This window comes from Mchenga conophoros, linkage group LG10 (genome assembly GCF_057382185.1).
Source record: "Mchenga conophoros isolate Kocher_MC1m ecotype Shallow Benthic linkage group LG10, M_conophoros_male_GT1.1, whole genome shotgun sequence".
NCBI classification, from domain to species: Eukaryota; Metazoa; Chordata; class Actinopteri; order Cichliformes; family Cichlidae; genus Mchenga; species Mchenga conophoros.
Window position 1 is genome coordinate 854,823 of NC_140535.1, and position 25,071 is coordinate 879,893.

Genomic DNA, 25,071 nt, shown 5'->3' on the forward strand with positions numbered 1-25,071 from the left:
TTTATATTATTGTTAATAATAAATTAATTGAAGCAACAAAACAACCTGAAGAGCCCGTTGGGAGCCGAAAGAGCCGGCTCTTTTTAGTGAGTCGAGCCGAAAGAGCCGGTTCTCTAAAAAGAGCTAGAAAACCCATCACTACATGTGTCGAGTAGTGAGGAGAGAAGGTTAGGAGAGAATGGAGCCAGCTAAGAAGAGGAGGATGTCCTCCCCTGTGTGGGAACATTGTGATTTTATTACTCCCAACAAGGTATGTAAATTTCTACAGAAGATGTATTTTCATAATACTGATGGTGCAATACAATTTATGTTAAGCAGCTTTACTTTTGTACAAGGTGAAGTGTTTGCTATGTGCCAGGGAGCTGGGATATAACAACAACACCTCATCCATGCTTAGGCACTACAGAGCTTTGCATGAGAAAAGGGGGAACACCGATTATGGAGCAAGACCAGGTGAGCCATCAAATGCCACGATAATATAGCATGCTGTAATGTTACTAAAGGATATATCAATATTATACAACTGTAATAAGTTACGTGTGTGATATTTATATTTGTGCTTTGTTTTTGTTGTCTTTCCTCAGGAGAACAATCTCAAATAGATGAAGACCTGGTCAGCATGGTGATTGAGGACTCACAGCCATTTAGCATTGTGGAGGACAAAGGATTCAAAAGATTTGTTAAATCATTAAATGTTTAAAATGTTATCCCCACTAAAAAGGTCATAAAAGCAGTGAAAATTTAGTTTTTAGAGAATGAAATGTGGGCAGGACTGAGGCTCAAAGCCTCAGTGTGTAGCTGTCCATACCTCAACGTTACAAAAGCACAACTACTGTCCACACCCCAACCACACCTCACCTCACAGGAAATGATCATTTCCATTTTAAGCATTTCCAAATGATCATTTTCCATACTGCCAGTATAAATATACACAGTATGCTGCCATCACTACAATATAGATGTTTTACACACTCCTTTTGTTGTTGACATTTACAGGCTGTGTGCAAACGGCCACACTCTTCAAATTCATGCCAACTAATATTTTTACATCCAGTAGATGTCCTACTAGAGCAAATGAAGCTTCAAGACGCTTTGCACTGGGGTGAACCAATTGGATGAAAAGCTTCAGTGCTTCATGAAGCTTCATCTGCCCATCACTACACAGAAGGATGAGAGCGCGATAGTAAAGTGGAGACTGCTCCACGACAGACACAACTGCATCATACTCGGCAGCATGCTAACGCTAAGCTAGCCAAGAACCCAGAGTGACGTTAAAGCTGACCCCAGACCAGCACCTGAACAGGTAAGTAAGTAAGTCAGTAAAGTTTATTTATTAAGCGCTTTTCATAGACAGGTAGTCACAAAGCGCTGTACACAAAGATTAAAATAAACAGTACGATAAATTGCAAAATGCACAATATACACAATATAAGAGGTTAAATGTAAATTCAAAATGTAAAAAGCGTTGGTCAACCGAAGGCTTGTTTAAACAGTAAAGTTTTTAACTGCTTTTTAAAGGATTCCACAGAGTCAACCAAACGTAGTTGTGGAGGTAGACTGTTCCACAGCCTTGGTGCCACAGACTGAAAGGCTCCGCCCCCTTTCCTCTTCAGTCGTGTTCGGGGAGCAACCAACAAACTCTGTTTCTGAGCAGAGACAACGAGCAGCAGTGTATTTTGTGAGAAGCCTGGATAAATCATCTGGGGCCTGGCCATGTACTGCTCGGTACGTTAAAACAAACATAACAAAGTGATGAGCAGTCAGGCTGCAGCTTTCTGCCTGCTCATGTTTCTACAGTAGAATCGTGTGTGCGGCTATGGCCTCTGGGTTTATTATCAGACAGCAGTGTGTTTCAGATCATTTTACAACATCATAAGAGTAAAACGAAAGTAACGTAATGAGTAACGTAACAAATGTCTTTCTCCTGGGTGTAATTAAGTAAGGTGCGTCATTACTTTTAAGAAAAGTGTTCTATGTGCAATAATTACTTTTTGGAGTAATGATCACAACAAAGAGGGGAAACGCTTCCAGCACCCACAAACATTTGACCGTCCAGGATGTAAAGTCTTTGATGCCTCAGAGATGGTCTCAAAGCGGAGCCAATGAGAATCGATAAGTGATATCAATTATGGAATTTGGAATTTCTAAATTCTTTTCAATTTCCCTCCCAGTGTTGAACACAGCTGCAGATGTTAATGCTGCTGCTTATTCCTGCTGGATTCTGTGCACGTTGCATCCAATGGCGTCTGTCTTCTCGGTCACATCACTTCCTTTATTGCTGACTCTGTTTCCTTTTCCTTTTATTTTTAGAGCACTTTCATAATCACTTTGCAAATGATGGGCTCCCCTCGGCCACCCACGGAGCCATCGCCAGCTCTAAGGCTTGCATCATTCTGTGTCTGCAGCACGCTGCTCTATATGTTCTATCGGTCTGGCGTTGGCATGAGCTCACCACCCTGGAGGAGGTGATCAGTGACTGCTCTTAATCATGGACTCCCACCCCCTCCATTACACCCTGGACAAAAGAGCAGTTTCAGCAACAGGTTCCTTCAGCCTGGCTGTCTGACGTTGTTACAGGAGGTCGTTCCTTCTGCTGCTGTCAGACTCTTTCATTAATCCACTGGGGTCAGATCCACACATGTGGAACAAGATTAATCACACCTCAGTGCACCCTGTCACTTTGTACACCACAACATATATTGGCACTTATACTTGTTCTTTTGTATGTATATTTATAGCTATATCTCTATAAGTATATATCATATCTCTGTTTCTACTCCCATTTTATACAAGTGCTTGATGTTTGTTGTATATTTGCTGCTATGACAGCACTATACTTCTATCTTTGAACAGATACGTAAAAGAAAATGGAAACTGGAAAAACGTCATGACGCATGCTCAATCATCCAGGTAAGTAAATCTCCAAAAGTAGATTTTGTTCATCTGGGCGTAGCGTTTTGTGGGAAAAATGTTTCATCACTCATTCAGGTGACTTCTTCAGTTTCAGCTGACTGCAGGTTTCAATCTTATAAACAGTACATTTGCATAATGACTGAAACCAGCCCACTGAAGGAACAATGGGCTGGGAGGTCAGTTCCTTAATCTTAATTATGCAAATTCTCCATCAGTAATGGGGGACATCTAAAAGCTGATGTGTACCGTAAACCTGACACAGCGGCCAGGGAGGCAGAAGAACATCAAGAAGGCCCTGAGTAAATGTGGTTATCCCAGCTGGACTTTTGTCAAAGCTGGGAAGGCTCCTAAAGAAAGCTCCAGCAGATCCAGGAGAGAAGGACAACCGCTGCCCACCTGTAGTGATCCCGTACGTGTCAGGAGTATCGGAGCAGCTGAGACGCATTTTTTCTAAACACCGGGTCTCTGTGGCTTTTAAATCCCAAAACACGCTGCGCCAAAAACTGGTCCACCCCAAGGATCGGGTCCCCCGACACAAACAGAGTAACATAGTGTACGCTGTTAAGTGCAGGAGGACTGGCAGGATTTATACATCGGGGAAACCAAACAACCTCTGGCTAAGAGGACGGCACAACACAGAAGATATACCTCATCAGGCCAGGACTCTGCAGTCTATTTACACCTACAGGCCAGTGGACACTCTTTCAATGATGAGGATGTAACATCCTGGACAGGGAGGAACGCTGGTTTGAGGGCGGAGTCAAGGAGGCCATTTACGTGAAAAGGGAAAGACCATCTCTGAATGGAGGAGGGGCCTAAGGGTACATCTGTCACCATCTTACATGCTGTGATTGCAGCCATTCAACTCTCTGTGAATGGGACTCATGGCTATTGATCAGTGGTTGTTGACCATGGTCATGAGACTTTACATATTGATGATTATAAACTGACCTCCCAGCCCATTGTTCCTTCAGTGGGCTGGTTTCAGTCATTATGCAAATGTCCTGTTTATAAGATTGAAACCTGCAGTCAGCTGAGACTGAAGACGTCACCTGATGATGACGAAACGTTTCTCCCACTGAAAACGTCCAGATGAACAGAATCACCTTTTGGAGAAACTGGAAAAAGACACAAAACAGGATAATAAAGGATTTGTGTTTTTTCATTATTCACATGATTTCCTCCAGAAGTATTTATTCACTTTGTTTTAAAAACTCAGTGACAGCAGTCATGCACACAGCATATTTCTTTTACTATGTTTTACTACTTTTGCATCGATATGACACCGATCGTGAGTTTCAGAGTCCCCTTGTAACCATGGTTATTCTGTGATGGGTACATTAGAGAGGAGAGCATCTGTCCTGCAGCCTGATCAGCTAGATCATTTAATGTTTACGTCACAGGTCTGTTTTGTTCCTTATTGTCTGCTACAGTACGATCTCACCTGCGACTCACCTGAGCCTTCTTCGTTTCCTTTTTAGAAACACTTCTTCATGGTTGAACTGTTTTGGCTAACTAATCAATACCACGTTAACTTTGGTCTCCTGGTTGGAAAACAAGCACATCATTTTAGAATGACTAAAGACAATACTCCAATAACTGACTGATTTTAATTGTAGGGATATCTCACTGGAACATGTGTGTATAGTTTGATAATAAATCGGTGCATTGATCATTTATTACTTTGACATCAAGTCATTGTTGGCCTTTTTTCACACTGGTGTGATGAAAAGTAGTTTGAATGTAAACACATCTTAAACATCTGGTTAAAAACACAAACCTACAACCTGCCCTGTGTGAAAACATTACCTGCGGTGTATCACATCTTTAGAAAGCCGAATAGCCACACCCAGGCGTGATTATTACCACACCTGTGCTCAATCAAAAAATCACTTACATAACAGCTGCCTGACAAAGTGCAATAGACCAAAAGATCCTCTGAAGTCAGACTTCCTGCTGTGATCCAAGAAAATTCAGGAACAAATGAGAAACAAAGTACCTGAGCCCTCTCAGTCTAGGAAAGGTTATAAAGCCATTTCTAAAGCTGTGGGACTCCAGCAACCCACAGTGGGAGCCATTATCCAGAAAGGTGGATGAACCAGCAGTGAACCTTTCCAGGAGCTGCCGGCCGACCAAACTTAACCCAAGAGTGCATCCACGAGGTCACAAAAGACCCCAGGACAACATCCAAAGACCTGCAGGCCTCACTTGCTTCCCTTAAGGTCAGTTTTCATGACTCCACCATAAGACAAAAAGAGCCTGGGCAAAAATGGCCAGCATGGCAGAGGTCCAAGATGAACACCAGTGCTGAGGAAAGGAACATAAAGGCTTTCAGTTTTCCTAGAAAACATCTTGATGATCCCCAGGGCGTTTGGGAAAATATTCTGTGGACTGGTCAGACAAAAGGTGAACTTTTTGCAAGGTGTGTGTCCCGTTACATCTGGTTTTCAGGAAAGGAACATCATACCAGCAGGAGAATATGGTGTTGGTAGTGTGACGGTCTGGGGCTGTTCTGCTTTATGTCTGAGCATCTGTTCAAGACCTCACGGTGAAGCGCACTTCTGCAGCAGGACAATGATCCAAAACACACCAGTGAGTCCAACTGTGAGTGGATGAAGGTTTTGGAGTGCCTTAGTTACAGTCCTGACCTGAATCCAATTGAGATGCTGTGGCATGAAAAGACGGTTCTGCTCAAAAATCCTCCAATTCTGCAAAAATGAGACAAAGTTTCTCATCAGCGCTGTCAAAGACTCATTGCCAGTTATCATAAATGCTTGATTGCCGTTGTTGCTGTTGAGGGTGGGCCAACCAGTTATTATGTTTAGGGGGCATCACTTTTTCACAAAGGACCATGTAGGTTTGGATTATTTACCCCTCAAACAAAAACACCTTCATTTAGAAACAGCATTTTGTTTACTTGTGTTGTCTTTGTCTAATATTTACATTTGTTTGATGATCTGAAACACTGAAGTGTGATAAACACACAAAGAATGAGGAAATCAGGAAGGAGGGGCACACTTTCACACCAATGAACTCACAATGTGTAAACAAATAAAGTTAATAACTTTATTTTAATAAATACTATTGTTCATATGTGAATATAAAATCTGTGACACTGTAACCAAAGCATTTTAACATGAACTTGGATTTATGAATGACAAACGGCTTTGATTTGTTGGTTGTTAATGTCTTTCTTCATCAAAGGTTCAATAAATACTTTATATTCTAACTTTCTTCATATAACTACAATCTTTTAACTTCAGCTTCCTTCCTTCTCTCACTCTTCTGTGTAGAGATCACAAGTTTAATTAAGTATTCAGACATCACCAGCTTTTGCAGTGCGAGTGGAAATGGGAGAATCTGACACAGACGAGTTTTATTGGAAACAGCAGGCACAAACTGCTGCTGCACATCACAGCCCTGTGGACAGTCATTCAGCTCCACCGACACAAGTCTGCATCAAAAATGGTGATTGAACCATCATATGTTGTGTTCACCATATTGACGCAGACCGCGCGCACACTGATCATCGGTCGGCTTCATCACGTCCTCCTTGCAGCAGCTGATGGACCACGACAGCTTCAGCAGAGCCGCTGGTAGCTTGTTAGCACGATGAAGCATGACATGGACAGGACAGTCGTTTGCGTAAACGCTGGCAGGAGGGTATGAAGAACATGAACACTCACTGTGAATGACTGACTTTATTAAAGGACTGCAAACAAACGCGACACCGAGACGTTCAAACTGGATGTAAACAATGCTCCATTAGATCACCTGGATTAGGGCAGTCATCCCTCGAAGAAGAAACCGAAATGGTTTTCGCATAGATGGCGGTAATGCGCCCCGCCGCTTGTCGCTACCTACCACTGAAACCAAAGAAGAAGAGCTGTAGCGTCCTCTTGTTAGCGTCTCGGCTGTGGACGCAGTAATGCTTCCGAGTTGGTTTCAGTTGAGGAGCCACCATGGGCGCTCGGTGCGCAGCCTAACATGCTCATAACGCTGTGCTACGTCTACATGTGGGTGCGCTTTCATAGGTGCTACTCTGCGCTGATCCGGAGCGGTCTGAACAGCAGCAGCTTCAGCTTCAGCCTGTGCTCGCGCCGCGCCGCGCGCGCGCGTTCAGGCTCGCTTCAGCTCGAGGACAACGTGTTTCTTCAGCGGGGAGATAAGGCCGTGTATGTAAGCGAGCCTCAGGTTGGTCACCGGACACACGCTTACGTCATACCGTGGAGAGCGAGTACTTCCTGAACGCGTTACAATCTTACTAATCAGTTTGACAGCTGTGTGTGTGCGGTGGGCTCACGCGCAGGTCCCCACGGAGCCTGAGCTGAACAGCACGCTGAGCACCTTTCTGAAGCTGTACCGCAGCTAAACGGATGGAAAGCTGCGAGTTAGGCTGGCGTTCACTCGGTGATACAGTGTGTGTGTGTGTGCGTGCGTGCGCGCGCGCGCAGCAACAACACAAAACTCATTGTGCCACTGTTGTCTCACTGTAGTGTCACTGTAATTTCAAAGGTGTCTCATTAGTGTCTCACTGTAATGTCACTGTAGTTCCATTGTTGTCTCACTAGTGTCTCACTGCTGTCCCACTGTAGTGTCTCAGTGGTGTTCCACTGTAGTGTCCCACTGTAGTGTCTCAGTGGTGTTCCACTGTAGTGTCCCACTGTAGTGTCTCAGTGGTGTTCCACTGTAGTGTCCCACTGTAGTGTCTCACTGGTGTCTGTGAGCTGTGCTCTATACAATGTGCTTATGCTGCTCTGAGTCTATGGCCAGACCCTGGTGTAGTGCTACATCCTACTTTTTCATTGGCTTGGTTGCTAGGATTTGAACTTCCAGGGTAGTGCCAGAATGACAGACTTTACAGGCAGTTATGCAGCTGTGTGACTGGGTAACAGCAGCATCTGTCAGAATAAAGGCAAACACATTACAGAAAACTACAAACAAGTTCAAGAACACTGAAATCGAGACACATTTTCAAATACATATGGCATACAGTCACAGGCACTTTAATAGGTACAGCTGTTAAAGAGCCTGTGCTCCAGTCACACAAATCTCCAATCCGCCAGTCACATGGCAGCATGCAGATGTGGTGTACCGCTGCCTGAAGTTCAAAGCAATGTTTACTGGGTGCTACCCACAGTCACCTTTCTGTCAGCTCACACTGAGAGTGCAGGGCACTGCTGACTGAGACCAGGTGGCCAGTACATCAGACACACCAGCTGTCAGCTGGAAAAGTGCAGTAAGCGAATCATTCACGGGAGTTGGCTTGGCTATATTCCAGTTTATTCTGACAGCAAGACTGGTTCAGTAGTTTTTTTTGTTTCTGGGCGGTAACATTTGTAGACTGAGACGTAGCTCATTTGGTGTTTGCTGTTTTTCTTAAGCCTGCATGCTGGCTTTAGATAAAAAAGCTAACAATCTAATTATAAATCAGAAACTAATTATTTTGAACACTTGTGTCACTCCGGTCTCAGCTCTTCAAATCATCATGACCTAAAATTTAATGTTAGAAGTGTTCAACATGCATAAACAACATTAAACTAATTCACTCCGTATCATTTGCAGTTTGAATGTTTGTCTTTTTGTGAATGTGTGCTGGAATATGAGACTTTGTAGGAGTGCTGCATTTTTCCTCATATTTAGCCAGTACTCGTATATTTTTTTACATCTGTCTCAAATTACAGGATCTATCTGATGGAGGAATCACTCATCTTTGGAAAAGAGAGTTTATTACAGAGAAATGGCTCTTTCCAAAATAAAAGCTATACTATACGCTTCTTCTGGGCTATATTCTCAGCAGCATATTAAACATATCAGGTCCCCATAAGGAGAATCCTGTGCTAACGGCTGTCTAAATGACTCGGGTAAAGTTTGTAGCATGCATGCTTGTTGTTTTTGTCTGCTTCCACTTGTCTTTGCACTAGGATGATGTCGGAGTAAATGTGCAGTCATATTCGTTGTGTTCCCACTAGTGCTGTCAGCGTAAATCTGAAATGACGTTAACGCCATAACGCGGCGAATCTCAGTTAACGAGCTACCGCGGATCGCCCTGTGCATGGGGCTGGACGGCGCTTTGCAGTTATTTATTTGTAACAAATGTTTGGAATCATGTCTGATTTCCGTTCCACTTCTCACGTGTGCACCACTTTGTGTTGGTCTTTCACGTGGAATTCCAATAAAACTGATTCATGTTTGTGGCTGTAATGTGACAAAATGTGGGAAAGTTCAAGGGGGCCGAATACTTTTGTAAGTCACTGTGTATTAGTAAAGGTCAGTCTGCCATGTCAGCTTTGTTGATGAACCCACTAATAGTACCCTCCGGGCCCTTTCATGAGTTCCCACTCTCCAGGCCACTGGTTCCATTATCAGACAGATCCCTGGATCATTAGGTAGGATGTTGCACAGACTTTGCTGCATAGTACATTGCTGGTGTGATCCACAGTCGAGCACCTCAGGTCTGGCCTGCGAGCCTGAGTAATGTAGCAGAATAAGTAAATGGAGCATGGTGAAATGCTGAGCAGTGTTAGGATCAGAATGCACCCTTGTATGAAAACAGAACGAGGTGATTGTAACTACCACTCGTGTCTTGCACAAGCATGGGAAGAGTGAATACAGAGGATCAGGTCAGCTGTTACAGTATGAGGGACTCGTCTTTGCATCGGAGCTTTAACAGCTGGTCATGCTGAAGCCACTCCCACAACGAAATAACATCTTAGCCCAACACTTTCATATCGGTCACATTGTACACCACGCTGATACCATACTTGATAATGGGACACCGAGAAAACATGCGACTATTGTTACTAACTACTTTATGTGTAACACTTTGTAGTGTTTGAACTTGTCGTCTGTTCTGTCTGTACTTTTCCAGGTATGTGAGGACCTCAGCCAGTGGACTGTTCTCCTGCTGTCCTCTACCGTTTGTGCTCCACGAATAGACAATATTTTTTTCATCATAGAAGCTACAGAACATAAAGTGGGCTCTCCTTCTCATCGGCCGTCTAAAAAGAAAGTAAGCAATGTGCTTTCTTAACTTCTGTTCTCATTATGAAGCAACAAGCTTGTATGTATATAAATATAAATGAAACACTGACTGGGTGACTGGCTCCAGCACAGCTCAGGACAGATGTCTAAGAAGAGCACAGTCCTGGGAACAGCAAAGATACTGGACAGGAACCTCGAGCTCCCAGCCTCTGGTAGAGGACCCGAGCATGAGGGTTAAAGACAAATGTCAAAATTTTAAAATAATGAAATTAATAAAATTTGGATTTTGTTTGGTAAGCTCAGGAAAAAAAGGTGGAGGTATCTGCTCATTTATTCAGTAGTTTCTCTTGATCGCAGCTTTTCTGCAGTGTAAAACAAAACTATTCATCAAAGTAGTCATCCTCTGCCCCTGACTGATTGGACGCTGTAATAATGAAACTAATAACAGGAGAGTTGCTCCAGGAAAAGAAGCCCAATAGTGCCCTCTACTGGAGACGTTCATCAGTTACTACACCTTTTAACTTTTCAATAAAAGTTAAAAGGTCCCATGTCATGCTAATTTACAGGCAAGATTCAAACAACAACAAAAATGCCACATTTCTTTCAAAGAAACTCATAATTTAAACGCCATGTTTGTCCTCACCATTGCTCACCAAGAGAGTAACCGTAACAACGTTTAGTGTCCAAATAAATAAACCTACAGTGGGTTGCAAAAGTATTCGGCCCCCTTGAACTTTCCCACATTTTGTCACATTACAGCCACAAACATGAATCAGTTTTATTGGAATTCCACGTGAAAGACCAACACAAAGTGGTGCACACGTGAACAGCGTTTGTGAACAGCAGTTTTCAGATCTTGCCACAGATTCTCGATTTAGACAAGGCCGTCTACCTAAAGCGTTCAGGATCATAAATGCAGCCAAGAGGCCCATGGTGACTCTGGACGAGCTGCAGAGATCTACAGCTCAGGTGGGGGAATCTGTCCACAGGACAACTATTAGTCGTGCACTGCACAAAGTTGGCCTTTATGGAAGAGTGGCAAGAAGAAAGCCATTGTTAACAGAAAACCATAAGAAGTCCCGTTTGCAGTTTGCCACAAGCCATGTGGGGGACACAGCAAACATGTGGAAGAAGCTGCTCTGGTCAGATGAGACCAAAATGCAAAACGCTATGTGTGGAGGAAAACTAACACTGCACATCACTCTGAACACACCATCCCCACTGTCAAATATGGTGGTGGCAGCATCATGCTCTGGGGGGGCTTCTCTTCAGCAGGGACAGGGAAGCTGGTCAGAGTTGATGGGAAGATGGATGGAGCCAAATACAGGGCAATCTTGGAAGAAAACCTGTTGGAGTCTGCAAAAGACTTGAGACTGGGGCGGAGGTTCAGCTTCCAGCAGGACAACGACCCTAAACATAAAGCCAGGAAACAATGGGATGGTTTAAAACAAAACACATCCATGTGTTAGACTGGCCCAGTCAAAGTCCAGATCTAAATCCAATCCAGAATCTGTGGCAAGATCTGAAAACTGCTGTTCACAAACGCTGTGCATCTAATCTGACTGAGCTGGAGCTGTTTTGCAAAGAAGAATGGGCAAAGATTTCAGTCTGTAGATGTGCACAGCTGGTAGAGACAGACCCTAAAAGACTGGCGGCTGGAACTGCAGCAAAAGGTGGTTCTACAAAGTATCGACTCAGGGGCTGAATAATTACACACACCCCACTTTGCAGTTATTTATTTGTAAAAATGTTTGGAATCATGTATGATGTTCGTTCCACTTCTCACGTGTGCACCACTTTGTGTTGGTCTTTCATGTGGAATTCCAATAAAATTGATTCATGTTTGTGGCTGTAATGTGACAAAATGTGAAAAAGTTCAAGGGGCCGAATACTTTTGCAACCACTGTACTTCACTTTGTCACATTCAGAAAGTTCCCTTAATCGTAGCTGAGGGCTTAAGCTTATGTGAATGCTGATTTTTGTCAGTGACGTGGTTCTAAAGTGATAATAATTTTCTTTTAAATGGCTTTGGCTGGTTGTCACTTTTGTCCTAATGAGCTGATGCTTGTTCCAACAGAAAGAAAAACGGCTGAATGTACAGTTGGCTGTGCTTTAATACAGAACTATGAAGAGAAGGGAGCATCGGCCATACGTAACGTTAGCCACATTAGCTACCCACCATGCTAATGGGACAATCCCATTGTTGTAATGTTGCCGTCACAAATCAGAGTACTTCACCAGGTCTTTGTACTTAAGTGTGTTTTCTAACACAAGCGTCTGTAGCTAGCATGCAGCTGGCAGGTGCTGACGTGACATCAGTGTAAATGAGGCCGTTGTTTCCTTGTTGGAGCCTTTGTGCCTCTTTAAAACACTACACTGAATGAACCGGCACAAAATGCAGAATGTGGATAATAATGGTTTTGGTGGTTATGATGGTTTTCATATTTAGTATTTTAGCAATGTTAAATGTAGCACACAGAAAAATATGCATTTAACAAATATGGGATAAGGTACATGTTCTTCTGGTTTGTGCTGATGGAGCCATTGATGCTGTTCGGATGATGCTGTGGTTGTTATTAGGTTAGCTTTTATGAAGTGAGGTGAAAATAGACACGTGACCATCATTACAGGCTTATAGTTTCTGTACTAATCCCTCCTTACACCAGGTGATGATGTAGTAGGCGGGGCATGCTGAACTCTAACACGTGTCACTGTGTGTTGTGCAGGTGCTGAAGTTGTCCGACTGCTGTCTCCCTGTGGCGTGTTGCCCTGGCCAGCCGTTCAGGGCAGTCGCTCGAGCCAGCGTGGAGAGCTACAGCCAGCTCGGGATAGCTTTCATAGAAGATCGCCTCCAGCTGGACAATGGACTTACGCCCTCAAAGATAGTCCGTATGTGGTCTTCAAGTAGATTTTCTACGATGTTTTTGTTACATGGTATCACACCTCGCAGCTGAATGAAAGGTTTCAGCGGCTCTGAGCTGTTTGTTCTCCGAAGCTGCTGGATACCAGAACTGTACCAAAGAGCTTACATTGTTACTGTTTTACTGTTCAGTAGTTTAGTGGTTGACAGAAACAGTTGTTTGAAGTTTGAATACAAAGATAGATCAGTAGATGGTTCTGATGTTTTTGTGGTGTGGTTGTATTTCCACAGCTGTCCTCCTGCAAGAATCCACTCTGAGTGCACTGCTGGACCAGCAGTGTCCACAGAGCCCACGGGCACAGTCGTCACTGCTTCCCTGTAGCACTGGAGAGCCCATAGCTCGCCACCATCATCTGCAGTGCCGTAAAGGCAGCTTCCTTCTCATCCCAGAGGTAAAGAGGAGGTTAGAGGACCGGCGAGGGTCAGAGCCACTCCGCAGCTCCCAGGATTTGGAATCTCTCGGTGACTTGGAGGAACACTCCCTGGGGAATCATCACCACATGGAGGGCCACGGACACCACCTGCATCTGTCCAGCTGCCATGAATGTCTGGAACTGGAGAACAGTACTATACTCTCTGTCAAATATGCCTCCGCTGAGAATATTCCAGACCTACCGGATGATAACTCTGTTGGAAACAAGTGTCTCGATGAACTTGAAAATGATTCCCGAGGGTTTTTTGGTCAAAGCGGTGGCAAACTCCCAAATGTTCTCGTCTACACGGGGGGCTGTCAGGAACGTTTTCAGACAGTTCGCCAGCTTTTATCAGAATGTATAAACACGGAAAGTAACATCATCTATCCGCTCCAGCCAGAGCAGGCACTGAATGATCCCTGGCTGGAAAACACAAGACTCCTGGTACTGGCAGAAGAGGAAACCCTAAGTCCCCAGCTTCAGACCCGCTTTCTCACCTACCTGAGCCAGGGGGGCAAAGTCCTCGGGCTAGCCTCTTCTCTGTGCCCTGCAGGACTCTACCTGGAAGTCAGGCAGAGCCAGTGCATGCAGGTCAACAAGCTGAATTTCACCAAGGAAGACAGCACAGAGCTGAATCTGAGTATATTGGCGAGTGGGAAAGTCTACATCAGGGATCCTCGGGGGGGAGGAGAAGTTGAACTGTGGGGGGAGCTGAAAGGGGATGTCCCCCATAAGAAGGATATGGTTATTGTACGACTGACCCACGGAGGGGACAGTGGAGAAGCTGTCCTTTGTCAGGTAAACCCATGTAAAGCATGCTATTCATTGTCCTCGGGGACAATGAATAGCATGCTTTTATTGAGGCCTGCAGTAGTGCTAACACATGTGGGACAGTGAACCTGCATGCTGTTGTATTTCTGTAGTGTCAGATCAAAGCAACAGTTGCCTCACACATAAAGCCCATGTGATGTTAGAGAGAAAAGCCCAACATTCAGGCGATCCCACGTCCAAGGACTTGGCGGCAGTTGGAAAATCTCTTAACGGGAAGAAAGAGGTTCAGATGTGTGAGGTCTCAGTGACTGACATGAGTGTGAGTGGCTCAGTGGGTACTCCCCACCACAGGAGTGCAGCAGCCTGGATTCAACTCTGATGTTTGCTCTTTCTCCTGATTTTCCATCTTCAGTGCTGCACTGTCCAATAGAGGCAAAAATGCCTTCAGGTGAAGGATAATTGCATCATGGGATGTTTCCAGCAGTCTGAGCCTATAGCAGCAGATCTAAGAGAAGATCAGCTGATCTAGCAGTCTCCCTATAGCACACGATTCCTTTATTAATGGTGTAGCTAGCAGTAAATTAACTGCCACAGCAGCCTGAAACTTCTATAATCCAGGAACTGTTCTGTCCTCGTTTTGCAGTCGGGTCTAGAAATATTATCATAATTATTATTATCATTATTTATGCATTCTGAATGAATCCGGGTGCTGACAGTGGGTATGTGGTACTGCTAACTGTTGGGCTAGTAAATGAAGCCCGAAGTCATATGATGTCTAGATTACAAGCAGATTTATTAGGTGCAAATATTTGCAGTATAAAATAAATAATACTCATTTTTGCTGCCACATCAATGTTTCCTGCATCTTCTGATGTTTTTACTTAAACATGTATATCTGCAGGTCCACTTTGAAACTGCTCCCAACTCTCAGAATTTGCCATTGGATGCTTTTGATGAACTGAAGGTCAACAATGCCTCGCGGTATGAAGTCTTGACAGAAATCCTCACCTCTCTAGGCCTCAAATGTGAACCAAGTCAGACTCCAAGTCCAAGTGCGGTACACCTGCTCGCTACCTCTCAGGTAAGATACTCAGCGTTCTTGTGTTCAAGACTAAGAACAGCTTCATGTCCTATTGGCTCATCTCTCCATGTGAAATAGGTTCAGTGAGTGCCTCCCACCTGAAGTACAGTAGCTTTGCTTCATTAAATGTGCTATATTTTAAATATGAAGTACTATAGTTACTGTAAGTTACAGGGTTAGGATAAAGTTACTCTCTTCTTTTTCTGGCATTTTGAGACCTCATAACTTGTTGAGTAAAGGAGCTAGCCCAGATAATTTTGGGGACTGAGCCTTCGTTGAAAACTGCAACAGAATCAAGTTACATCACGTTTTCTATCACTTTGATTAAATTGTATTAATGCTCATTCTAATTAATCATAGTTTTTTAATAACATGGTAAAGGTGTCCTTTGTTACGTCCGTAGCGCAACATAAAGCTCAAACACGGGTGTCCCCGCCCCGGCCCCCAAAGCCACAAACCCAGTAGCCAATTCAAAGTTAAGGTGAGCTTTATTGCTCCACCAGCTTAAACTCCGGGGTGAACCATGGCCAGAATAACCAACAAAACGAGCTGTTCCAAAGAAGTGCTACCTAAACCCTGTGTGAAAACTGAACCAAACCCTAACTCTAAAAGTTAATAAACCAGACACATGCACGTTCAGTTAACGGTGTATCTGAGGCACCCACGTTGATGTAGTTCCTGCATTATACTAGTGTAGATCCAGGATCAACACTGCAACTGACCTACCACACTGCAAAACTATGACATCATAACAATGTGGGGAAAAAAGGCAAATAAGATGCCTTTGTTTAATCTGAACTCGTGTTAGGGAGCAATAGTAGAAGGTAACTCTTATCTGGTAGACTTCTGTGGAGGGACGGTGCTGCCAGCAGGGCGGGATTGCCAGAACATTTTAAATCTACCAAGATTGTCCATTACATGTTTGACACAGCGTTTATTCCGTTTGGCAATATTACAGCAGCAACAAGCTAACACGGATCATCTATGATCACATTTAGATGTTGAGAATGAAGATACCCATCTAACTTCATGAATAGTTGTTTTCCTGGCCTTGTAGAAGAGGGCTAGGTCACACAATGACACACTGTTCACAACCCAAGGATGGAAACAGAGTTTGAAAGCACCGAAGGCTCCAAACTTGTTCGTGCTGAATAATTAGAAAATGTCTTTGACGCAGAAGGAACCTCGTCTAACAGATGAAGCTGATTGGTGCTGTCGTCTGCTGCAGCTTCTTTCAACCACTCACCATCCAACATGGTGACATGACCTTTGAAAGTTCACCTAAGATGCTCCTTTTAAGGTTTGAATATGGAATTGTGGGCACATGTAGGGTGCACAGCTGAACTCTGCGTCTATTGTTAAGTGCCATCAGGTCCTTAAATGGTGACAGCTGTGTCCACATCCTTGGGATGGTGTTGGATTCCACCTGTGCTTGTCTCTAATTCTAGGCCATACGTGTCAAATTGTTCAGTGCTGCCCAAAGTAAGGAGCTTCAAGTATCCTGTGGTTCTGGAGTCTTCGTAGGAAGATGGAGCGTGCCATGGATTGGTGCAGACTCTGCAGTTATGGCACATTTGCCAGACTGTAAATGGACTGGTTCTTGTATATCACATTTCTACTCTTTATATAGAAATGTGTCTCAGTGTTTAGCCTGTATCCAATGGCTTAATCCCTCAGAGTGCGGGTGAGATGTTGGTAAGTCAGCTGACTGTAACTGAATCATTGACAGCACTGTTACAAGGGTGTAACTTGGTTTACTGCAGTAATCTGAACTGTCCATCAAAGTGACCAATCACATTAGGAGCCTGCTCCCTTTAGGCTCCGCCCTCCAAACTCTCAAAAACCAGTTAGATCCAGTGCAGGATTCAGGTTGGAGAGCGCAGCGTTACCACAGAGTGCTAATCTGCTACAGCCCTGATAAAGCAATCAGTGTTGTGTGAATGATGGCTAACTCACAGCTGCTGAGATATTTACTCAAAAGTAATTTCATTTTTTATATAAATATAATACGTTAGTTCATTTAATTTGATTGGTGTCTTGGCTCATAGTGAGGAGGACACCTTGGCTCCTCATCCAGGCCAAAAAAAAGGTGACACATCTGAATTACAGATCCTCAGTTCATAGTTAACCTGCAGGTTTCCTCTGCTCTTTATTGACTTCGGTGAACTTTCCCATTGTTCTGAGTGCTGTCAGACACTGTCACTGTGTGCTGTACAGACATCCTGGAAAAACTGGAAATATTCATGCACTGTTTGTGTGTGTGTGTGTGTGTGAGAGAGAACAATTTGGCGCTGGGAGTTTTTATTTATTTTTAACCCCTAGGGGGCGTTGAAGGCCCACATTGCTCAGTAGCAGGAGCCCTTCTTCACAGCAGCTCTATGACTGAGTGTCACATTTTAAAAGAAATTGGCTGTAGCCAATACAGACGCTGCAGGGAGGCAGAGCAGGTCACCTACCGATCGGAAGGTCGGTGGTTCGATCCCTGGCTCCTCCAGTCTACATGTCAAGTATCCTTGGGCAAGATGCTAACCCCGAGTTGCTCTCCTATGCATCGGTCTGTGAATGTGTGTGAGTGTCGTCAGAAAGCACTCGGATTACAGAAAGTGCTTGTGAGAATGGGTGTGATTGGGTGAATGTGGCATGTTGTATAGCTTTGAGAACTCCGGGAGAGTAGAAAAAGTGCTCTATAAGAATCAGTCCATGTATTTGGTGTGCAGTACACCATTCATTTTGTCTTAAATGGGCAAAGTCATCTTCCCTCTCTTACCCATATCTCATACATTATCAACTACTCACATTAAACCACTGGTATGATAAAAATAAAGGTAATTTATTTCATTGTTTCTTTATTTAAAAATGCTGCCAAGCTAACATTCATACTATTGGTTTGCATCACATCGATGCTGTGGTCACTGCAGTAGCACTACCTTTGATTAAAAGCTGCTCCTGCAGCCACTTTGAGCGTGGTGATGAGCTGGGTTTGAACACTCAAGTTTGTTTTTATATATATATATATATATATATATATATATATATATATAATTTTATTTATTTATTTATTAGGGGTGCAACGATACACAAAAGTCTCGGTTCGGTTCGATACTTTGGTGTCACGGTTTGATATTTTTTCGATACAAAAAAATGTTCATGCCTTTTTAATTTGTCATTTATTAAAATTATAAATATATATTTTACCTCAAAAGTACAGTTTTTAAATTTAATGTTGCTGAAACAACAAAGTAATAAAATATATATATATCTCAGGGCTCGCAAAATTTCAAAATCCCTGGTAGCCCTTCGGGCAGGGACTCTTCAGTTTACTGCAGACTGAGCAATAATGCATTTCTTGCATTTCTCATGGGTTCTAATGGGGGCCTTTCTTAAAATGACTGGTCCCAGTAACAAAGGCGCTTGTCGACTCAGAAATCGAGGGAAAACCAACAACACACCCGGCAGAACATTATGTTATTTACACGGTTGCACATAAGTGGTCCGCATGTGCGCATTCGCTGTCAAAATAAAAGACGCGCACCAGATAAGAAGTTGCAGCGCGCGTTTGCGTCCATATAAAAGGCTGTTTTTGTCCTAGAGTGGGATTTTCACGGCACATTCTGCACCACATCTCTGTGCGTTCATCATTTATTTGAAGCCAGCTCACCTCCTGCAACCACTTTTCCGAGAATACATGCTTCTTTTGTGGTTCGGACCCCTGACATTTCTTTGGAGGTGGAGGAACACCAAAGTAATTGCTTAAAGGAGCTTCTTCGACATCTTTAAGAGTTCTAAACAAACGTCTGTCCTCCTCCTGAAAATCTTATGTACGCAAACAGGCGTTGCAACTTCATATCTTGTGCGTGTTTTTTATTTTGACAGCGAATGCGCACCTGCGGACCACTTATGTGCAGCCCTGGTTATTTAGCTCATCATATCGCAGCCACAGAAATTATTTTGTCCATGAAACCATAAAGCTGCACTTTCTTTTTGCCTTATAGTCTGATTTGTCATAACTTCTCCGTTTTGTGGTAAGCTTTTCTTTGGCTGTCACTTCTTCACCCTGACCTGTCTTATTTGGCTCAGCAGAACTAAAATATATATCCTGCTGCTTTTACACACGCACTCACATAAGCTCAGCGATTCTCTGCGATCAACCTCTCACATGTTTAAGCTGCAGGAGATTTCACTTGTCATGTTTGCATAGTAAGCTAACGATTAATAAGACGATGTCAGAGGAATTGGTGCAAATTATCATCACTCACAGATCAGTGCTGTCGCTCTCTATACACAGTTCGCACGATTGCAAAGTGAAAGCAAAAAACAAGCGCAAATTCAAACGCGACTTCAATATGTCACATATTGACAGTGGCTCACCGATGCCAATGACATAATTACCCAGCTACATTTCTGAAAGAATGCAAAAGCATTGACATATATTTTTCCTTCCTACGATAGGCCGACGGGCAGGGAAGAGATAGATTTTGGTAGCCCGACTGGAAAAATCGCTAGCCCCAGGACGTCGGGCTAGCGATTTTGCGAGCCCTGTATCTGATTGAGGAATCACTCATCTTTGGAAAAGAGTTTGTTACAGAGAAATGTGTCTTTCCAAAATAAAAGCTATACTATCCGCTTCTTCTGGGCTATATTCTCAGCAGCATAAGGAGAATCACGTGCTAACAGCTGTCTAAATGACTCGTGTAAAGTTAGTAGCATGCTTGTTGTTTTTGTCTTTGCACTAGGATGATGTCGGCGTAAATGTGCAGTCATATTCGTTGTGTTCCCACTAGTGCTTTCAGGTTAATCTGAAATGACATTAACGCCACAACACGGCGAATCTCCGTTAACGAGCTACCCCTGATCGCCCCGTGCGTGGGGCTGGACGGCCAACACGTTAACGAGCTAACTGCGCTAACACACTAGTTCCCACCCATGTAATTGAGCATTGCGTGGCACATCCAACATACTGTTTTACTTTAGTCCATGACGCGCTTACCTTCAGGGTCATACGTCACATGAAGACCAAAATAATTCCAAACGCCAGATCTGAATGAGGGTGGGGGAGGTCCAGTTTGCCATGTTGCAAGGAGAGCTTAGCTTCTGTCTCGCTAGCTTGCCCTGCGCTCAGTGAATCTGCGTTCGACTACTCTGCCTAGGCTGCACTGTCGAGCGCAGATCCACTGAGCGCTCAACACAGACAGCATCATCAGAAGGAAAGTTGATAAAATAAATTAAAAATGTTGTATTGTTCGATACATATGCGTACCGAACCAAAAGCACTGTATCGAACGGTTCAATATCGATACGAGTATCGTTGCACCCCTAATAAATTAGGCCAGAGCAAATAAATATCGTCTTAAACTTTAGTTAAATCCAGTTTCTGTATTGGTAACAGAGTCCATTCATCCTTAGTCTTGTATAAAGCTGTTCTGTTTATTTTATTGGTTTTTACCGTTGGTATTAAAATCCTGTAGCCTGTCTGCCAGAATATTCATGTCTGTGTACACTGAAATTTTTATACAAAATAATTAGAATCTTTGTAAAAAAATAATATTTCTGAAAACATCAGTAAAGAATAAATGAATACGTGTTTTATAGCCAACCAGTTAAGACATTTATGCCTTGTTATATTTGTCCTGAAGCATTCATGTGGCTCTGTTCTGTACCATCTGCAGTTTCTGACCTGATCACACTCCTGGATGATATCAAGACGAGATTATATTTATTTATGAAGCACAGCAAATATCACCTCAAGGCACTTTATATTGTAGATTTAAAAACCCTGCAGTAATAAAGAGAAAAGCCCAACCATCAGACCGAACCCCTGTGAGCAGGCACTTGGCAACAGTGGGAAGGAAAAACTCCCTTTTAACAGGAAGGAACCTCCAGCAGAACTAGTCTCAGCCATCATTCTCCGGCTCTGCAGGTGGTGGTTGAAGCTTTCCTTGCAGGCAGCGCAGGGGAAGACGACCTCAGTGATAGATGTAGCGATACTGAATGAGTGCAACGTCAGGACGAAGGGAAGAAAAGCGGGCTGAGAGAAGACCTCGAGAAGATGTGGAGGGTGAAGGTAACAGTGGTCCCCGTGGTAACAGTGACTTGAAACTAGGCGAGCGGCGGTGTCTCGTTCACTAGTGGCATATAGCTTGATGTCATCCATGTAGAGGGAGGTGGTTGCTGATCTCACTGAGGGGGTTGGGCCTGCGCAGGACAGCAGTGTGGACAGAGCATCTCCTTAGTAGAGCTGCACTTGATGGTGACTTGTGCCCTTAAACACACTTCTCAACTTAAAACGGACCGGAATTATTAAGATATACCACTGTGGTTGTGCATAAGTCCTAAAGCAATTTAAACTACTGACAGTCTGTAAAATAAAACCAAACTGATGTCCTCTCTTCTGTATTCAACACAGGAGGCCAAGGCCAGATTCCTGAAATGGCTCCAGGCGCATGCAGAACACAACGGTGTCCTTACGTTGTCCAAGGCCTCCCTCGTCATGATGTCTGGTTCAGACCTTCAGGATGCTCTTTTGCTGCCTGAAGGCTCTGTGGCCCTGGTCACTAATTCTGCAGAGTCGCAGAGCTGGGCCCACTTTAGTATGGAGACCTACAGCAAGAACTTGAAGACCAAGCTGCTGGGTCACACTGTGCTGTTTGCCGAAATTGTCACTTCTACCATGGATCTATTAGAGGGGTAACGCGTGTTTCTAAGAATCTGTTTAATGTTTGAAATGTGGACTTGGGCCAGCAGGAGTTTATTCTAACAATGAAATATCCAAGTAGCTCTGAGATGAGACTACGGCAGTATGGGCTGTAGCTTTACAGCCGGGGTGTCGAACTCCAGGCCTCGAGGGCCGGTGTCCTGCAGGTTTTAGATCTCACCCTGGGTCAGCACACTAGAATCAAATTATTAGTTCATTACCAGGCCTCTGGAGAACTTGAGGAGGTCATTTAGGCATTTAAATCAGGTGTGTTGGATCAAGGACACGTCTAAAACCTGCAGGACACCGGCCCTCGAGGCCTGGAGTTCGAGACCCCTGCTTTACACCATATCATTCACTGCATTTGGCTTGAAATGGGCGAAATAACATAATCTTATTTAGAATGCTCGAGACCTAAAAGTACAAACTATGGAGTTGCATTATGTGTAAAGTCTTCTCCGGCACATCCTAGAGATGCCTCTTGATGGAGGTAACGTCCAGCCAGTCCATGTGTTATAATGCGTCATGTTCCCTGACCTGTCCTTTCACAGGATGAGCCTGATATAATATATGCCTACAGTATGGGTCAGTATTTACACGTTGTAGCCCATAACACTGCCATACAGGTCAGCTGTCCAAGATCTTGTTCTTTACCCTGTTATGTCCATCAGTGTGGAACAGGCTAAATCTAGACTCATCACACCACATGAGTTGTTGCCACGGCCCCAGGGTCCAGTCTTTATGCGTCCCAGCAAACTGAAATTTGTTTCCAATAAGTCTTACTGATAGTTTTTGTGCGGCAGTACAACAGTTGGGTGTTTGTCCCTTGAGTTCTCGGCACATAGCTTTGAGTCCTGTGTCCAGGTGTTTCCAGGTATTATTGCATTGGACATTTCTTAACTCGTATTTAGTAGAGTCGGTTTCTTTCTTTGCTTGATGCAGGCCAGTAATTTGACCCATCTGAAACAGCTCGACATTTTTCCACTAACAGGTTTTCCATGAAAACATGTTGGGTTGTTTAAGGAATGAGAAGTTGCTCATTTCCTGATTTTGGATGAATCCAAACAAAACATACTACAATAATTAGTAGTTCTTATTAATTTCCTTGGTCCAGATGGTGACTTGTTTTGGGGCTGGGCAGTGTTGGGCATGATAATGTAAATGAAGTGCTAGTTGGAGCACCTTCATTCATTAAATGTTAATAAATAGGCAAATGAAGCAGAAAAAGATTATCACAGCAGTTGCTGTAAATTCATATACAAGCTCGTATGTGGAAAGTGAGATCAGGTCTTTACATGGAAATTCAAACATGGTTTGAAAATCTTTTCTTGTTACTGAGCCAAACACATCAATCCCAGAGAAATCCATGGTTAGGGTTGTCTTTTTTTGGCTAAATTGGTAAATGGATTTCAGGGTATGTTGATGCACAAATTTGCATATTTAAGAGAGAAAATGGATATTTCTTCCAACCTTGCTTAGAATTCTTGATGGCAAACCCAAATTTTCAGGAGCAAGTAGTCATAGAAAGTACAGAACCTTTAGATTACATTTTAAATCACAAAAATAATGACAATATCTTCTGGTCCCTAGCAGGTCTTGAAATGTATGTCAATATTTATCAGATGAACACCAACACATCACACATGTCATTATTTCTATTCATTGTCTTTTTGTTCATGCTTGGGGCTGTAGTCTGTCCCAGCTGTCAGTGTTTATCTGACACTAATTTTGTCAAAATGTAGAAGCAATGTGTGAAAACCTAATAACGTCCTATTACATGTCCAAGCCTAATAGGCATTAAGAGGGTAAGTAGCAGCCAGAAATCAGATGCGCTAATTGCTAATCAAATGCATTAATTGATCATCATCAGTGTGAGCACTGCTATAAAAGCAGGAGTTTTGGCAGTTTGCTGGTCGAGTGAGGTGTGTTAACACAAGGAGGAAAAAGGCCAGCAATGATCTTAAAAAGTAACTCTCTTCTGGGAAGCGATAGAAGGCCATTTGCAAACAATCTGCGGTACAAAACACTATTTACAATTAGAAGACATTCAATACAGCTGCCAGTCTTTAGAGGAGACAACCCGATGTCACCCTAGTCTCAGACCATGAAACACTCAGAGAACATCTCAGACTCTACAGGTATCAGGTAGCATATTAAAGTTTATTATAGTACCATTAGAGAAAGATTTAACAAGTTGGGCTTCTTTGGAAGGGTTGAAATCCTCTTCTCTGTAAAAAGAACCACACCACAGCTTAGGCTCACGAAGTTGCACCTGAACGAACGACCATACTTCTGTACCAGTGTCCTTTGGATGGACGAGACCAAATATGAGATGTTTGAGCGTAATGCACAGTAGCACGTTTGGTGGAAACCAAACAGCGTACCGGCACCAACACCAATGGTGCCAGTGGTGAGCACAGTGGTAGAGCGATGATGGTTTGACCTTGTTTTGCAGCCAGAGGGCCTGGGCAGTCATGTGAAAGACTGAAGTCGTACAGAAAAGGATTACTTCAAGTTATTTCTGCTTCACGTGGTTCATGCATGTGTTCTGCATTTGGCTGAACTTTTGTTAAGTCAAAAAGGATTTAAATCTAACGTCAGATGTAAAACACACAGTTTTACATCTGAGGTTAGATTTAAATAATTTAAGCATATGCATGAAAGCTTAGAATTAAGACAGAGTGTACTTCCTTTAAACTCTGACTGCATGTTTTTTCTGTCATGATGGTTTGCACAGAATACACCCATGCAGCTAACATTAAAACCACCAGCTAGTTTTGTGTGTAGCTCAGTTTGGATGTTGCCTGCAGACATGGGCACTGAAGCTTTGCTGGTGTGCTGTGGGGTATGCCAGATTGTGGATCAGATGTACCTGCACATCCTGTGCATGCTCAGTCAAACTGAAGTCTGGGGACTTTGGAGGTCAAGATAACACCTTGGGCTCATTGGTTTCTGCAGCACACATGTGGGGGGGGGGGTTGACATGGCAATGAGGTGTGTGTTGTTTTTGGACCAAAGATTAGGTGAGTGGTACTATCATAGTAATATCAGCATGATTACCAGGACCCAACATGCTGTTTTTTGGAGTTGCCAGTGCTTCCAGTGTTGTGGCTTATAGTTTAAGTCAAAGCTTTTCACTCGCTCTCTTGTGACCTGACTGAGATTAGGAATCAATCCCTGGCTAACAACACTGCACTAACTGTGCTGACATTTAATATCAGCTGTTAGTTATACACTAAAAATACATCTTACAGTGCAGACACAGCTTTAACAAGGCCCAGACCGCCAACCTTGCACA

At 43.5% G+C, this 25,071-nt stretch overlaps 1 protein-coding gene and 1 long non-coding RNA gene across 3 annotated transcripts in view; one reads left to right on the forward strand and one right to left on the reverse strand.

The window, feature by feature from the left end:
- Nucleotides 1–4,064: 4,064 nt before the first annotated feature.
- Nucleotides 4,065–6,824, reverse strand: LOC146565155 (uncharacterized). Its single transcript, XR_014894051.1, has 2 exons — nucleotides 6,688–6,824; nucleotides 4,065–6,565 (listed from the first exon to the last, which is right to left on the reverse strand). It is a non-coding gene; the product is annotated as an uncharacterized LOC146565155 (long non-coding RNA).
- Nucleotides 6,338–25,071, forward strand: part of hlcs (holocarboxylase synthetase (biotin-(proprionyl-CoA-carboxylase (ATP-hydrolysing)) ligase)) — a 47,512-nt gene continuing 28,778 nt past the window's right edge. The window contains exons 1-6 of one of the 2 annotated variants that reach the window (XM_085288063.1): nucleotides 6,338–6,576; nucleotides 9,785–9,925; nucleotides 12,624–12,786; nucleotides 13,049–14,028; nucleotides 14,903–15,082; nucleotides 21,486–21,766. In XM_085288063.1, the coding sequence (XP_085144189.1) occupies nucleotides 6,526–6,576; nucleotides 9,785–9,925; nucleotides 12,624–12,786; nucleotides 13,049–14,028; nucleotides 14,903–15,082; nucleotides 21,486–21,766 (1,796 nt within the window). In that variant the 5' untranslated portion in view covers nucleotides 6,338–6,525. Of the gene's footprint in view, nucleotides 6,577–6,771; nucleotides 7,108–9,784; nucleotides 9,926–12,623; nucleotides 12,787–13,048; nucleotides 14,029–14,902; nucleotides 15,083–21,485; nucleotides 21,767–25,071 lie in introns of those variants that run through there. The other variant, XM_085288062.1, reaches the window with a different exon arrangement.